The 17,440-nt window shown below is 35.7% G+C and overlaps 1 protein-coding gene across 25 annotated transcripts in view; it reads left to right on the top strand.

Moving 5' to 3' along the window:
- DLG1 (discs large MAGUK scaffold protein 1) overlaps positions 1–17,440 on the top strand; it is a 273,518-nt gene that overhangs the window by 18,376 nt on the left and 237,702 nt on the right. For all 25 annotated transcript variants that reach the window (XM_019839943.3, XM_019839942.2, XM_011285885.4 and 22 more), the window contains exon 4: positions 1,923–2,089. In XM_019839943.3, the coding sequence (XP_019695502.2) occupies positions 1,923–2,089 (167 nt within the window). The remainder of the gene's footprint in view (positions 1–1,922; positions 2,090–17,440) is intronic.

The raw sequence follows: 17,440 nt of genomic DNA, 5'->3' as shown, positions 1-17,440 counted from the left end.
CCACCTTTGCTGTTAAATGATACTTTCTCCCCATTAAGAAATCAACTCAGGGCTGCCCGAGTAGTTCAGTTGGTTAAGTATCTGACTTCGGCTCAGGTCATGATCTCACTGTTCGTGAGTTCAAGCCCCACACAGGGCTCTGTGCTGATGGCTCAGAGCCTGGAGCCTACTTCGGTTTCTATGTCTCCCTTTCTCTCTGCCCCTCCCTTGCTCGCTCTCGCTCTCGCTCTCTCTCTCAAAAATAAACATTAAAAAAAAGAATCAACTCAAAGTATGCCATTAAGTGAATAAAGAATATAATAGTGGTGAATTTAAACATATGACTAACACTCAGAGCTTTTGAATGGCATGAATAATCATTGTTAATATACTAAGTTTATAATAATTCCAGCTGGTAGCAAAGTAGCTTGATCTTTTAAATTATCCTGTGCTACTTTAAGTAAATGTATGGGTTTTTTAAAGAGTTTTGTCATATGTCTGGGGCGCCTGGGTGGCTCAGTTGGTTGGGTGTCCAACTTCATTCGGCTCAGGTCATGATCTCGCAGTTCCTGAGTTAAAGCCCCATGTTGGGCTCTGTGCTGACATCTCAGAGACTGGAGCCTGCTTCAGATTCTGTGTCTTTTTCTCTCTGCCCGTCCCCTACTCACACTGTGTCTCTCAAAAATAAATAAACATTTAAAAAAATTAAAGAGGAGCGCCTGGGTGGCACAGTCGGTTAGGCGTCCGACTTCAGCCAGGTCACGATCTCGCGGTCCGGGAGTTCGAGCCCCGCGTCAGGCTCTGGGCTGATGGCTCAGAGCCTGGAGCCTGTTTCCGATTCTGTGTCTCCCTCTCTCTCTGCCCCTCCCCTGTTCATGCTCTGTCTCTCTCTGTCCCAAAAATAAATAAACGTTGAAAAAAAAAATTAAAAAAAAAAAAAGAGTTTGTCATATGTCTGATTGATTCTAAAATGTACAGTATTTAATTTACTATTTACTTTTTTTGTTTACTTTGGTGTGAAAAACCACGTGAGGGGTTTATATTGAGGAGATACTGATGGTACAAAGATAAAATATCAGTAATGACTCATGTCTTACAAAATTTACCGAAACAGGGGAACCTGAATGGCTCAGTTGGTTAAGCATCCAACTCTTGATTTCAGCTCAGGTTGTGAGCTCACAGTTGTGAGATTGAGCCCCACATCGAGCTCAGGTTGGAATGTGGCGCCTGCTTAGTATTCTTTCTGTCCCTTCCCTACTCGTGTGCACACGCTCGTGTGCATGGACTCTTTCTTTCTCTCAAATAAACTTTTAAGAAAAAGACAAAATTCACAGTAATGATATTAGCTACTGTTGGTTAGGAGCCTATTATGTGCCATTGTGCACTATATATGACACTCAGTCCTTATAACAATTCATAATAAGTAAGTTATCAGAGGTTAAGTAACTTGCCTAAACAGGTAGCTGATTTGTGGTGGAATAGAGATTTGAACTCAGCATTGACTTTGAATTGTAAAGAGCCTGCAACTTTTACACTATGTCCTGCAAGTTCTGATGTGACTGTGACATAATAAAATGAGAAAATATTCACTTTTTTTGTTGTTGTAAGTTTATTTTGAGAGAGACAGTGCAAGCAGAGAAGGGCAGAGAGAGAGAGGGGGACAGAGGATCCAAAGTAGGCTCTGTGCTGACAGAAGAGAGCCTGATGCAGGGCTCGGTCTCAAAAGCCAAGAGATAATGATGTGAGCTGAAGTCAGATGCTTAACTGCTTAACTGACTGAGCCACCCAGGCACTGCTCCCTGTTTAAGTGCATTGGAAGATTGGACTTATTTTACTTATCTGGAGTAAAAGTTTTGGTTTTGAGTTATATTGTTTTAGCAATGCATAGTTTAATTAGACAATCAAAATACTTCTGAATTTTTTTTTCCTTTCTTTACCCCTAGATATTCAAGAATTTTATGAAGTGACCTTACTGGATAATCCAAAATGTATAGATCGTTCAAAGCAGTCTGAACCAATACAGCCTGTGAATACTTGGGAAATTTCCAGCCTTCCAAGCACTACTGTGACTTCAGAAACACTGCCAAGCAGCCTTAGCCCTAGTGTAGAGGTAAGATAAAAAAAAAAAAATTCTTGAAGCTGTTTTTCAGTAATCAATTTATTGGGGCTGCTAAGTTTTTCACTTTATTTATTTTGTTTTTTCATTTAATTAAAATGGATATTATGTGGAAGTATCATAGGATTACAAATATTTTTGAAGAGAAAAGCTCAGAATCTCTGGTGCCTTTTCTTAAAATGCTGTGAATGGTTTGAGGTCTGAAATACTTGCTTTAGACTATTAAAAGAATACTTTGCATGAGAGACCTCAGTAAAATCATACTTTGGAAAGATGGTTTTGCTCTGATATTTTTTTTTTTCTTTTTGAGACATAGAATATAGTTTTGTAGTCCTGGGCAGTTTAGTTGCTACATTTACTCCAAATATTCTGTTTTATTTGGCTTAAAGATTATTAAAACTTAGTAAAGACTAAGTAAAGATTAAAGACTAATCAGTAGGGACACCTGGGTGGCTCAGTCAGTTGAGCAGCCAACTCTTGATTTTGGCTCAGGTCACGATCTTATGGTTCATGAGTTCAAGCCACTGTCGGGCTCTGCATTAACTGAGTGGAACCTGCTTCAGATCTGTCTCCCTCTTTCTAGCCCTGTCCTGCTTGTGCGTGCTCTCTCCTCTCTCTCAAAAATAAATGTTAAAAAAAAAAAAAGACTAATCAGTAAATCTTAAGGTCAGCATTGGTTTCTGCATTTTTCTGTAGTTAAAACTGTCTATTAAAGTTTTAAAAACTAGTAATATTCTTTTTTTTGTTATGATACACTATTGCTGGTGGAGTTAGAACAGAGATATGAAGCATTTTGTAATGAGCCTTCTATCTGAGAAACGGTCATTTGAAAGTGGTTGTCTGACTGAATTTGATTCTAGTTCCTTCTAGTTTGTATTAGAGAAGTATCTGGAAAATTGAATCAGCCTCTCTTTGGTTAGTAATATATCAAGGAAAAGTAGTGGTGGGCAGCAACAAGACAGCCCTTTGGTAATGAAGTAGACAGTTTCCAAGTTTTCCTTTTTATATTAAGTCACATAGAATTGTAAAATTTTAGAAGAGGGAGCACATCTGATCCCTCTTTTTTTATTTTAAAGATTAGGAAACTGAGATCCAGAAGAAAATGAATGACTTGACCCAGCCTATTCAGCTAGTTTGGGCAAGTCTACCCTTGGATTTCAGACCTCTTAACATCCAATTCAGAGTTCTTTTTACTAATCCTGGCCTGAATTTAATGTGTTTCTCTCTGATTAGGGAGAGATTCTAGTGTTATCTGTGCATACTTTTTTTTTTTTTTTTGTCACTTTCTCTTGGATCATTTCAGTTTCCATTCCTTTTTGTTGATGTGTCATTTGTACTTATGATCCATCCCAAATAGATTTTTTGAATATTTTTTTAAGGTTCGTTTATTTTTTAAGAGAGACAGAGACAGAGAGAGAAACCAAGCACAAGAGGGGGAGGGGCAGATAGAGAGGGAGACAGAGAATCTGAAGGAGGCTCCAGGCTCTGAGCTGTCAGCACAGAGCCGGACTCTGGGGTTGATCTCAAGAACTATGAGATCATGACTTGAGCCGAAGTCAGACACTTAACCGACTGAGCCATCCAGGTGCCCCGAGATTACTTAAAAATCTTAAAAAAAAAAAAAATAGTACTGGAAAATTTCAACTTTTATGAAATGAGGCACTGCTACCTAGAAATGCTGTGTGTGGTGCTGGTGTTTCTGCATCTCTTGACAAGTATATTATGGACATGTTAACAGGAGAATAGAACAGAAGAATAAGAACTTTCTGACTATATATGACAGATCTTATTGGTTAGGAAGATGGATGAGAAGTGAATATGATTAAAAATGTTGCTTAGGGCTTGGCACATGGAAAATGCTCTACTGTGCTTGAAATTTATATCCGTTCATGAATAGACTTAGTAACGGGAATATGGAGGTGTGTTCATCCCTCCTAGATTGTTTTAAAAAGGGGAAAATCTGTGTCAAATTTGAGTGAGCTAAGTTTGGTTAAAGGGAAGTACTCTTTTTGCAGAAGACAGAATATCCTGATGGATGTTAGTCTGAAAATGTAAATAGTTTTGAAACACACTGATGGATGGCAGTCATAAGGGTTTTTTTTTAAATGCCTGGGATATTTAGAAATTTAATTTCTACTTTTTTTGAGAGTGCTATAAGAGAAGGAAAGTATTTTCCCCTGTTCCGCATCTATTTATGCTTAATTTGGATAGAAAACTTGGCTAAGTGACCTTTGACGTGATCTCTTGAGACTCTTTGAGGCATGTTTAGGACTGAAAAGAGACTTAGATCATTTAATTCACCTTACTTGTTTTGTAGTTGAAGAGAATCCACTGATCCAAATTAAAACAAATGTAGAGAAAGTTTTTATTTGACTATAACTTGAAACATAATATGAAAATTATGAAAATACTTTGTCTTGTACAAAATTTTGGTTATTGCACTTGTTCACTAATTCTTGGATTAAAAAGTAAGATCGTGCTTTTGTGACAAAATTGCATGCAACACAATCTTGTCTCTTTTACTTTATGTTCGCTTTTGTAGGATTATCATAAAGAGGGTTTGTTTTTTGTTTTTTTGCAAAAAGTATTTGAGATTGAGCAGTTTCCAGGGCATGCTTCTCTTACTCTCTTAAAGTGAAAATCTTTGTCTTGTAAAGACATTTTCTTTCATTTTTCTTTCTTGTCCTTTTTGTTGTTTTTACAGTTGGTAACTGCTCTAACTTGACAAATCCTCATTTGTCAGTTAATTTGTGCCCTTGTAACTTTGTTTCTTCTGATGTAGTAAAATGATAATACTGTTTATTTTTAAAGTGACATTTTTAAAGTGACAATAGTATCCTATTGTCTTAGAGCTTTTTTCTATTTGGTATGTATGTCCCCTACTTTGAACGTATACCTAGTGAGTTGTTTGGAATAATGTTTGCTTAATATTAATGATAGTTTCTGGGTGATGGGGATTTTTTTATTTTTAGTACTTTTCTCCATTACTTTTTAAAAATAGTGAGCATGTGTCATTTTTATGAAAACAAATCTGTTTTAAGATAAGAGTGAATTTTAGAGATGGTAAGGAAGAGTATTTGAAAGGAAGCAGGATGCAAGAGTAGGAGCAATTGCCTGATTTAATGAGAAGTTCCAACAGAAAAGGATGCAGTATCCTGTTTTAGTCCTTTTGAGTTGCTGTAACAGAATACCACAGATTGGGTGTTTTATAAACAACACAAATTTATTTCTCACAGTTATGGAAGCTGGAAAGTTCAAGATCAAGTCACCAGTAGATTCAGTAGTCTAGTGAAAGCTTACTTCCTGGTTCATAGTTTACCATCTTCTCACTGTGTCCTCACATTGAGGAAGGGGTGAGGGAGCTCACTGGAATCTCTTCTATAAGGACACTAATTCCATTCATAAAGGTTCCTTGCTCATGGCCTAATCACATCCCAAAGGCTCCACATCCTAATACCATCACATTGGAGTTGAGGATTTCAGTGTATGAATTTTGTATGTGTGTGGGTGGGGGTAGTTGGGACACAAACATTCAGTCTATGCCAGTTCTGTTTTTGACAATACATTGCAAGCAGATCAAAGATTCAAAGGTTTAAAAAAAGAATGAAACCATAACATTTTAATGATTTTTGGTTATGAAGAACTTTCCTAAGCATGGCAACAAACAAAATCCAGAAAAAAGAAAAAGTTAAGAATGCTGACTTTGTAGAATTTCTTTGTGGACCTCACAAAGTTTGATTGTTTGAACTTTGGTTGTAGAACTTCTATATCTTGAAAGATGCATTAAACAATTGAGATGCTGAAAGGATATGCTGGGGGAAAACTTGCCACACTTATGAAAAAGGACTAAGTTCCAACCTTCTCAACTCAAAAAACCTCTTAAAGATCATTAAGAAAAACGTCAACATTCAATAGAAAAGTGACCAAAGGATGTTAATGGATTGTTTAGAGAAAAAGAAATACACGTGCCCCAATAAGCCTATGAAGAGATGCTCAACCTCACTTTGAAAACATGCATATCAAATTAATAAAGTGTTTTTTAACTAGTTTGATTGTCAAAGATTAATTAAATGTGAGGAAACAGAAACTCTTATACTGTGGGTAGGAGGTACAGTTGTGCAACCTTTCTGAAAGAACAGTATTCATATTCTTTGGTTTAGCATATGTTATAGATGTACTCACACAAATTATTAATATATATTCAGATATATATATATATATATGCATGTTCATTGCAGTACTATTTGTAATATTAATAAAAATCCACAGGGAAACAATCTAAATGATTATCAGTAAGAAACTGGATAGGGGTGCCTGGCTGGCTCAGTCAGTAGAGCATCCAACTCTTAATCTCAGGGTGGTGAATTTGAGCCCCACATTGGGTGTAGAGATTACTTTAACAAGTAATTTAAAAAAAGGAAATTGAATAAACATGTAATGTTACAGCCACTTACTGCAATATAAAATAGCAGGCATGAAAATATAGCTTATATATCTATATGTTATTAAATGATTGCATATCAGGTATATAGTATGCATATCAGGAGGTATAGTATGACTGTAAAAAAAAACCGTAGAAGTTAGGTATATCTGGAAGAATACACACTTAGTCTGTTTTCAGTAATGTATTTGTTTTCAGTTATCCCTGCTATCTCCAAGCCCTGTTTCAGCCCTTCTGAGTTCATTTCAGAAAGAAATTAACTGAGTGGAGTAGGGAAGATAACTTTTTTTTTACCTTCTCTTTGATCTTTTGATTTAATGCTTTAAAATAATCCATCTGCTTTAAGTAGAATTTTAGGAGATTGTAGAGTTATAAAATCAGTCTGCTAGGTTTAATCTGAAGTCCTCTAAGCATTGACTTAAATTACTGAAGTAGTGGGTAGTATTTGTACATAAAAGTGCACAAATCACAAATGTGTAGCTTGATGAATTACTGCATTGTCAGTACACTAGGTCAAGAAAAAGAAAATGGAATGACTGCTAATGGGGTTCCAGAATTACGTAGCGATGATGGTTGTACAACTCTGAATTTACTAAAAACCAGTAAATTGTACATTTTAAAATTTGGTGAATTTTCTGGTATGTACATTACATCTCTTGTTAAAGATACTTCCTTTAAAAGGGGCGCCTGGGTGGCGCAGTCGGTTAAGCGTCCGACTTCAGCCAGGTCATGATCTCGCAGTCCATGAGTTCGAGCCCCGTGTCAGGCTCTGGGCTGATGGCTCAGAGCCTGGAGCCTGTTTCCGATTCTGTGTCTCCCTCTCTCTCTGCCCCTCCCCCGTTCATGCTCTGTCTCTCTCTGTCCCAAAAATAAATAAACGTTGAAAAAAAAAATTAAAAAAAAAAAAAAGATATACCTGTACCCCAAAAATCTCCCTTGTACCTTTCCTAGTCCCTACCTATATCCTCTTTTTCAAAGGACCATCCTGATTTCTATCACCATAGATGAGTTTTGCATTTCTAAAACTATTTATTAACAGATTGTGTATGGTATATATTTTCTTGTGTCTAGCTTCTTTTTTCTTATATTTGATAATTTCATCCATAAGTGGAAGTTTTTTCATTCTCTGTGCTGTGTAATATTCCATTGTATGATACACTACAGTATATTTATCCATTCTATTGATGGGTATTTGTATTGTTTCCAGTTTTGGGTTAGTGCTGCTTTGAACATTCTTTTACAGTCAGTTCTGTTATAGCACAACATATACATTCTTAACAATCACTACACTGTGCAAAGTTGTGCAATAAAAACCACAAGGCTTGGGGAGCCTGGGTGGCTCGGTCGGTTACGCATTCGACTTCGGCTCAGGTCATGATCTCACGGTCCGTGAGTTCGAGCCCCACGTCGGGCTCTGTGCTGACAGCTCAGAGCCTGGAGCCTGTTCCAGATTCTGTGTCTCCCTCTCTCTCTGCCCCTCCCCTGTTCATGCTCTGTCTCTTTCTGTCTCAAAAATAAATAAATGTTAAAAAAAAAATTAAAAAAAAAAAAAACCACAAGGCTTATGTAGAGTTGGGGACTCCAAGCTTAAAACTTGGTGGGTGACATATATAAAAAAAAAAGATAAGATCCTAATAAAAATAGTAGCACAGTTTCACACATGTTAAATGGTTAAGGAGTACATAAGTACTATAATAAAGATGGCATTTTATCTTGAAAATAAATCTTATTTGCTGTGGGAGTGTGTGTCAGGGTTGCAGCCTGTGAGTTACTGTGCAGTGCTGGCCCAGGGATTTACCTGAAATTCGATGAACAGTTGTTAACACAACAGGTGTGGATGGATATGAATCATAACATTTAGGAAAAGCTGAAGGCTGAAATGTGTGTATTTTGTGTATTTCTGTGTGGTTCATTTGATCTGGGTGCAATTTTCTGTTCTCACCTAGTGTTTCTCATGGACAAGATTGAGCATAAACAAACATGAAATTTGTGTTATGCTAATATTGTTCCCTAACACATCATTGCATTGGAACAAATTTGCATTTTCAAAATGTTATAGCAGAACTGTGTGTATATTTTTTGGTGTACCTGTGTATGCATTTCTGTTTATATACCCAGTCGTGAAAATGATGCGCATATGTTTAGTTTTGGACATAATGACAACACTTTTGCAAAGTGATTATGCCTGTTTTTTGTAATTACCGCCAGTATGTGCAAGTTTCAGTTGCTTCACATTATTTGCCAACACTTGTTATTGTCAGTCTTTTTATTAATAATTTTAACCATTTTGGTAGGTGTGTAGTCATACTTCATATGGGTATTTGCATTTTCCCTATCATTAACAAGATTAACAAACCCCTTTTCATATGTTTATTGTTCATTTTGCTATCTTTTGTGAATGGTCTACTTAAGTTTCTTGTCTTTTTTTTTTTTTTTTTTTTTGGATTGTCTTTCATCTTACTGATTTTAGGAGGTCTCTCTATCTAGATATGGTTCCTTTGTTGGATATATGAATAACATACATTTTTTCCCACTCTGGGGCATGCTTTTCCAAATGATATCTTTTCAGTATATCTTATGGTTAATGCTCTTTGTGCCTATTAAAATGGTTTTCAGCTCCAAAGTCATAAAGTTGTCCTACTTTATTATTTGTTAAAAACTTTTAATTTTGCTTTTCACATTTACACGTGTAATCCATACTGCAGTTTGCAAAATTTCACATGAATCAGCATTTTACTGTGTCTCCATTCTTGGCACTCCAGTCTAAACCACCCTCGTTTTTTGCCTAGATTATTCTAATGGTCCCCTTAATCAACCTATCTGCATTCAAACTTGTCCCTTTTGAAGATTATTTTTATAAAATGCATATCATGTCATTACCCTTCATTGGCTTTTCATTTCTTTCATAATAAAGTGGGAGATCCCTAATGAGACTCAGAAGTTGTAAATTACTTGACCACTGCCTGTTTTCCACTCATTTTTTAGAAGTCTTTCATTCTTTGGCTACTGGTTCCTTGTAGCTCAGGGCCCCCATGTAATAATTCCTCTGCGTAGGAAGTTGTCTCTTGCCATCTCCAGCTCACTTTTAGCCTTTTATCTTAAATGTCAGTTTTTCAGCAAATATTGATCACCTATTATATATCATGCCTTGAACAAGGAGCTTGAATAGAAGCAAAGTTCCCTGTCCTCATGGAGCTTACTTACATGCTAGTGGCAATGCAGGTAATAAACAATAAATTAATCAATTATCTAGTATGTTAGAAGGTGATAAGTGATATGAGAAGAAAAAAAGAGAATAGAGTGAGGGTATCAGGAATGTCCGATTCCTTTGCATTTTCACAAAGTACATTGCAGGGTACTTTGCACTTTTTAGTAGGGTATTTTATTGAAAATGTGATATTTGTACAAGTTGGAAGTTGATGCAGCTATTTAGAGGAACAACCAGTTCCTCTAAGTAGAGTGCAGACTCTAAGACATAAGGCTGGAATTTACGAGAAATAACAAGAGGACCAGTGTGGCTGGAGCAGAGTGAGTACAGGAAAGAGTGGTGAGAGATGAGGTCAAAGGTAAGGCAAAGGCAGATCATGTAAAGCTTTTGCTGGGTCTGGGGCAAAGGAGTGATGTTATTTAACGTAACCTTTAAAAGTATCACTTCTGCTGTTTTGTTGAAAATAGTCTTTGGTAAGAGTAGAAGCAGGAGACCTGTTAAGAGTCTGTTTTGGTGATCCAGTTAAGGATGCATGTAGGCGTTAACCAAAGTGGTGATAATGGAGGTGCTAAGTGGATGAATTACGGATATTTTAAAATGTAGAGCACAGGGATTTGGGACAGATTGGAAATGGGTTGGGAGAGTAAGATGGAGATAACAATAAAAGAATTAAGGATGACTAAGAGGTCACTTCCTGAATAGAAGGCTTTCTTTACCTCTCAATTTATCAAGCCTCTATTATAACACTTTCTGCCTCTGCTTGATTATACTCATCACTGTTATAATTAAATGCTGAAATATATATTATTTTGTGTTATTTGGAGTCCTTGAGGTTAGGTACTGTCTTATTTACTAAATGTAGTACTTGCATGTGGTAGCTGTTCAGTAAATATTTTTCAAATGAAGTGAGAATTGTGGTTCTTTCCATATTGTAATTAAGTAGTAGGCTAAAGGTGATTATATATTTTTCTGACTGTTTATCATAGAAATCTTCCATGTCTAGTAAAATCAAGGGAATAGTACAACACCCATTATAATACAGCAAATACCCATAGGGTCAACAATTACTAACATTTTGTCATATTTGCTTTTTCCATGTATGTATATTTTTGGGAAATTATCTGAAAATCAGTTGCAGACATCCAGCTCTTAAACTATGAAAACTTTGGCACACATCTCCTATGACCAAGAATAGTCAAACATCCTCCTGTGTAAACAACCCTAGTACTGTTATCACACCTAACAAAATTCATAATAATTATTTTATTTTCTCTCGAATTCACTTTTACAGCTGTCTCCAAATATATTAGCTCTGCCCTGCCTTTGTAAGAGGAACAAAGTTTCATTTCTAGTTGAAAGGGAAAAGTATCTTTTACAGAAGAATACCAGCTAATAAATACAAATGGAATGATAAAATGGGGGTGTGGTGAATCAATATTTTGAAACCTCTGATGAAATGAGTGATTCAGGGAAGGATCATTAGTGGGTCAGTCAGGTAAAAATTTACTCAAGTTGCTGAAGTACCCACCTACAGATACTTAAGATCTGGAGGTTGCTCTGGAAGATCTGGAGGTTGCCACCTTTAAGTTTTCATCACAAGTGCAACAGCCTGATATGATACTATGTGCTTCCTGGTGCGATGCAGTATGAAATTCAATATATCATTATGAAGTCTGTTTATCAAAAATGAGTATAATCAATGTTTACATTTAACTTCCTGTTACAGAAATACAGGACTTCGTGGGAGGACTTAAGCAACATCAGGAAACAAAAAACAAGTATAGAATATGTGGTATTCTGTAAGGCAACTGGCATGATCGCTTCAAAAAGTTAATGTCATTTAAAGAGGAAAGAAAAAGATGGGCAGGGTAAAGCTTGTATTTTGTTTTAATGCTAGTAGTTAAAGTTTGTGCAGCATTTCCTTTCAAAATTGGCTAGTAAGTTTTTCCCTTTTTTGTTACTCTATTTTTTTAAAAAAATTATCACTAATTTAGTGACTGAGAGTTTACTTATGCAGTGTTTACAGGCCATTTCAATTATTCTTTGGATACTCACATTGTGCCAGGGATTGGGATGATCCCTTGAAGAGATCCGGATCCCTCTGTGTCCTTTTGACATGCTGCATTGGTTTTTGAGCATGTCCTTGTTCTCTAGCACAGTTTTTCCAAGTTCATTTTTAACTTTCACTGCCTTAGAACTAGAATCAGCCAGCAATAATGGCTTCTCTTTCTCTGTTCCATGTGATTGCCTTTTCTTTGAGGCATTATCTTTGAGAGGTAAGAGAATATAGAGGCAGGTGACAGTCTACCAACTTTAGCCTTTTGTCCCAGAACTGGTAAAATAAAATTTGAGAAACATCACTGGTTTAACGACCCATTATGGTATTAATATTTTAAAACTATGTGATGTATTCTTTCTTCCTGTCTTAAAAAACTCACACATACTCCATAAGAATGGATAATACTTATAACATTATCTTCAAACTGCATAGTTTTAAAGGACACACTCACATGATAGATAATGTTTTGAGATGCCATAAGAGCATGGATTCTTGTTATAGTCTCCTGATTATATGAGGTAAGCTAGGGTTTGGTCTTTTGTATTTGGAGCTAATACTAGAGAATTCAGCAAACTATATATAGTTCAGGGATGTTTTGACTGCCCAAACTTACATTATTACCATGTAGAAAACCAGATTAGAACTCAGTAGTTCAGCTTCAAGGCACATGTTTCTGTATTTAATAACTTTCTTGGTACTTGGACTTGTTGCCTAGATAAGTGAAAGTATCACAATGAAGGAAATAAAATAAGGAAAGAAGGAACTAATTAGAGATAGAAACATAACAAGGAAGTTTGTTACAAAAAATTTGCAGAACTATTTGACATAAGAAAATGAAATCCCTCCCTGCACAGGAGCTTCTGAAAATGGTTTGGTATAATCTACCATGTTTTTCTTTGCATATTTCTGGGACTGATTTTTAAAATAGTCATATTATACTAATATACTGTTTTTAGCTTGTGTTTTTACAGCTTTGTGTTTCAGCATGTCTTAATGTTTTAGCTATCTTTCCATATTAGCCATATTTGCCGCGGTCTTCTTGATTGCTGCCTGGTATTCCTGTATAGATACGTCTTTTTTGATAGGCATTTGGCCTGCTTCTGATTTTTGTAATTACCAACTGCTGAAGTGAACCATAGAGCCAGTTATTTAACTGTATTTAGCCATTAAGGAAATTTGGGCTAAAAAAAAAAAAAAAAAGGAAAATTTGGGCATTTTATTCTAAGATCTTTTTCTGATAATAGACATTAGACTGATTTAAAAATACTTATTTTAATCTCTTATCTGAAAGAAGGTGGTCTTTTAAATTTAGTTTTTAGAAGTTTTGCTAAAAGGAAGACCCAGAAAGCAAGAGTTATTTTATTTTTAGTCATTTAACACTCTTTCAATTTTCTTAAAACCACTTCATTGTTGAGAGCTATGTCTTTAGTTTACAGTAAGTAACATTTCTAAAGCTCATTAGATTGTAAGAATGGACAGATAAGTTCTAGTTAAGGTTTTCATTAATTTTTAAGGTTTTTAGTTGTTGGTTTTACATCATGAATTGGGAATACATACTCACTATTCACTGCCTTATTTTTCTCTGAAAGATAGAATTAAATACTGTTCAGTTAGACTGGTAGTTTCTGTTAGCTGTTACAGTAAACAGCTGTTTTGGTTTGTTTTGAGGAAGAATGAAAAGGAAAATTTTAAAATAGTAATCTCATTTGCTTTATTCTTTTTTTAAAGAAAATAATTGCTCAACTCCTATTTCCTTGATAAGAACATTTGAAGTTATATGAACACTACCAACACTGCCATTCCTTTCAACTGCAGTGTCCTTATCTTACTCTGTCTGGCATGGCCCAGCTCAGAAACGTTCCATGTGAAGTGTTCAACCCATCTTTTAGCTGAAACTCATCTCTTCTGAATGCCTGTAGCACTTTGTACCTTTCTTATGGGCTTATATTTTACTGTTATTTGGGCTCTGTTTAAATCTCTGGTTGTTTAAAAAATTTGGTATTTTGAAAAAAAATTGTCAACAGAAAAATTGCATGAACTGTAAACTGTGATTTGTCACTTTGCTTGCCTTGTGTATGTACACACACACACGCATATACATAAACTTTTATTTTTGCTGACCCATTTGAGAGCAAATTGCAGGCGTCATGAATCATTTATCCTTAAATACTTCATGTATTGCCTATGAACAAGGATATTTTTCTTAAAATAACTTATTTTCTTTATTTTATATGACTATATCTAAAAACACCTAGTATACAGTTATCAGAGTGAAGAAATTTAAAATTGTTATAATGCCATTATCTCTATAATGCTGCCAGTCCATATTCAAATTCAGTACATTAAAAAAAAATGTTTATTTATTTTTAGAGAGAGAATGCATGAGCGAGGAAGGGCCAGAGAGAGAGGGGGGGAGAGGGAATCCCAAGCAGGCTTCATGCTGTCAGCACAGAGCATGATGTGGAGCTAGATCTCAGGAACTGTGAGATTATGACCTAAGCTGAAACCAGTAGTCCTATGCTTAACCTGCTGAGCCACCCAGGTGCCCCTAAATTTAATATTTATTTTTATCTTAGTGTGTGTGAATGGGGTGGGGGGGCAGGACAGAAGATCTAAAGCAGGCCCTGCGCTGAACACAAACCCTGAGGTCATGACATGAGCCGAAGTCAGCCGGATTAACTGACTGAGCCACCCAGGCACCCCCAAACTCAGTACATTTTTGATCTTTGGTGCCACCTAGCCTATAATTCTGTATCCCTGAAGCAGACCTCTGCTTCAATTCATACTATGGACTTTGGAAGACAGCTGACAAAATTTTATAATTTTATGAACTATTAAAATTTTGAATCCCTGCTTGTGAAGTAATAATCAGATGTATTGATGGTCAGTGTCTTTTCCTATTTCCTTTATCATTGAACTCAAGGTTCTTATCCTTTTTCTTGATGCTCTGTTTTTCTAGCAGACAGCTCTATCTCAGAGACAATACATCACAGAGATGCTAGTCTGAACTCTAATTCACTCTTCCCATCACCAAATTTACAGTGTTGTCTCATTCCAATTTTTAAGGGGTATGTTATAAAAATAACAAATATACAACTTTTGAAATAATGCACAACCCCTATGCAAAACCCCTGTAATTAAAAAATGTCATCAAGTCCAAAATTCATAGGTATACTGAGTGAATTATACATGAGATGTCTGCAGGTGATTTTGATGACCGCTCTGCTGTTATTTTACATTCACTATTACATAATCTTTTACATTTTTATGTTTATAGCTTAGGGCGGTCCTATTCCAGCATTTAAACGATAGTTGTTAGTACTAAAACTGAAGGACGTACTCCCAAATGAGTAACTTTGTAATGGAAGTGAAATGTAAAGAAACACCATGTAAGAAGTGAAACGGCTGCCATATTATGCCAAGATGTTAATCTGGAAGAAAACTTGTTAAAGCTTAGGTATGCCACAGTGGTTATGGATTTATATGCTGCAGGAAGGCCTCCCAGTATGTCTTAGATTTACGAGTTTTGATTCTATAATGTTTTCAGTAGCTGATTTAGGTAACTTTGATTGTTCTGTATCTGTGTTGGCATCCATTACTATCTTCAGTATTAGAACAATGATATCCCTTCATGTGCTCTTAGTCCCCCCACCCCCTTTGGATTGTCAGAGTGATACATGCTTGTAAAAATTCCTAACTTTATAAAAGTATGTTTTCAATTATGTGAAAGTCACCTCAGAGAATTAATACTAACAGTTTCTATTATGCCCTTGATCCTTTAATGACAGCTTCTGTTGTGCTCTTGATCTTTTTTCTTTGGAATCTCATTCTCTTTCTCCTCATTTGATATCTATAACCTCTTTCTCTTCCTTGAACCTTGGTACCTTTCTTTATCCTATGAATAGGATAAAAGATTCCACTAAAAGAAAAACAGAAAAAAGTGATTCTTCGTAGGATCTGATAGCATACCTTCTCTTCATAGCTAAGCTTCTTGAAAAAGTAGTTTACCTTTTTTCTTTCTTCACTTCTCATTCTTTTTTAAAAATGTTTATTTGTGTGTGTGTGTGTGTGTGTGTGTGTGTGTGAGAGAGAGAGAGAGAGAGAGAGAGAGAGAGAAAGAGAGAGAGAGAGAAAGAGAGAGGGAGAGACAGGGAGAGAAAGTAGGGGAGGGGCAGAGAGAGGGAGACACAGAATCCGATGTAGGCTTCAGGCTCTGAGCTGTCATCACAGAGCTTGACACGGGCTAAGTCAGACGCTTAACTGATTGAGCCACCCAGGTGCCCCCTTCACTTCTCATTCTTAATCCAGTGTAACCTGACTTCTGACACTCCTTTTTCCACAGTAACTGCTCTCTTTCATTTTCAGTTATTTACCTTAAAGAAAAATCTCTGATTACCAAAATAATTCAGGCATATCTTAAAACATACATATACAGAAAAATGCACATTATTTAAATTCAGTCTTTTTTTTAACATTCTTTCTCTGAGATAATCTCTTTTAACCATTTGATATATATTTGTTCAGCTAATCCTATATGTTAATCTATTACTTAGCTCATACATATATATTGAAAATGAGAAAAAAATATATATATATATTCTGTAATTTCACTTTCTGATTCTGTATGTTGAGATGTTACACTGCATTGTATAATGGAGAGCAAATTACTTAACCTCATATGGTACTTGTAAGTATGAAATGGGATAATGTACATAAAACTTAGATCAGAGTCTGATACACATGTTAAGTGCTTAGTAAATGGTAGGTTTTAAAAATAAAGAATTTTTATATTAAAATGTTACATACTCATTAGTAATTTATCAATGTAGCAAAGGATAAAGAACCTTTTTTTTTTTTTCTTTTTTTTTCAAGTCCTTTCTGTGTGTGTTACATTTTGGACTGCAACTTTTCATCCATTAAAATTTTGTCATGAATTTTGTTACTGAATTGTAACAATTCAGTCCTATCTTCGGGCTTCAGTTGTAATTCTAGTTCTTTTGCTGTTTCCATCGCATTACTTTCTTTACTGAAGTCTTGAACCCTCAAAATCATCCATGAAGGTTGGAATAAACTTCCTCTAAACTCCTCTTAATGTTCATATTTTGAACTCTTCCCATGAAGAATGTTTTTCTCCTGCCACAAATGTTCTTAATGGCATCTAAAATGGTGAATCCTTTCCAGAAAGTTTTCAGTTTACTTTGCTCAGATCCATCAGAGGAGCACTATCAATGGCAGCCATAGCCTTACAAAATACATTTCTTAATAAGACATGAAAACCGAAATTACTATTTGATTCATAGACTACAGAATGGATGTTGTGTTAGCAGGTGTGAAAACACCATTAGTATCATTGTACATTTCCATCAGAGAGAGCTGTTGGGTGACCAGGTGCTTTGTCAGTGAGCAGTAAGGAGTCTTTTTTCTGAGCAGTAGGTCTCAACAGTGGTCTTAAAATATGCAGTAAACCATGATGTTAAAAGATATGCTGTCATCCAGGTTTTATTATTTCACTTACAGAGCACAGAGTAGATTTAGCATAATTCTGAAAGGTCCTAGATTTTCAGGGCCTTTCAGAATTATGGCAAATGAACATTAGCTTCAACTTCAAGTTATCAGATGCGTTAGCCCTGAACAAGA

Source organism: Felis catus, chromosome C2 (assembly GCF_018350175.1).
Source record: "Felis catus isolate Fca126 chromosome C2, F.catus_Fca126_mat1.0, whole genome shotgun sequence".
Lineage (NCBI taxonomy): Eukaryota > Metazoa > Chordata > Mammalia > Carnivora > Felidae > Felis > Felis catus.
This window is presented reverse-complemented; position numbering and strand designations above follow the sequence as displayed.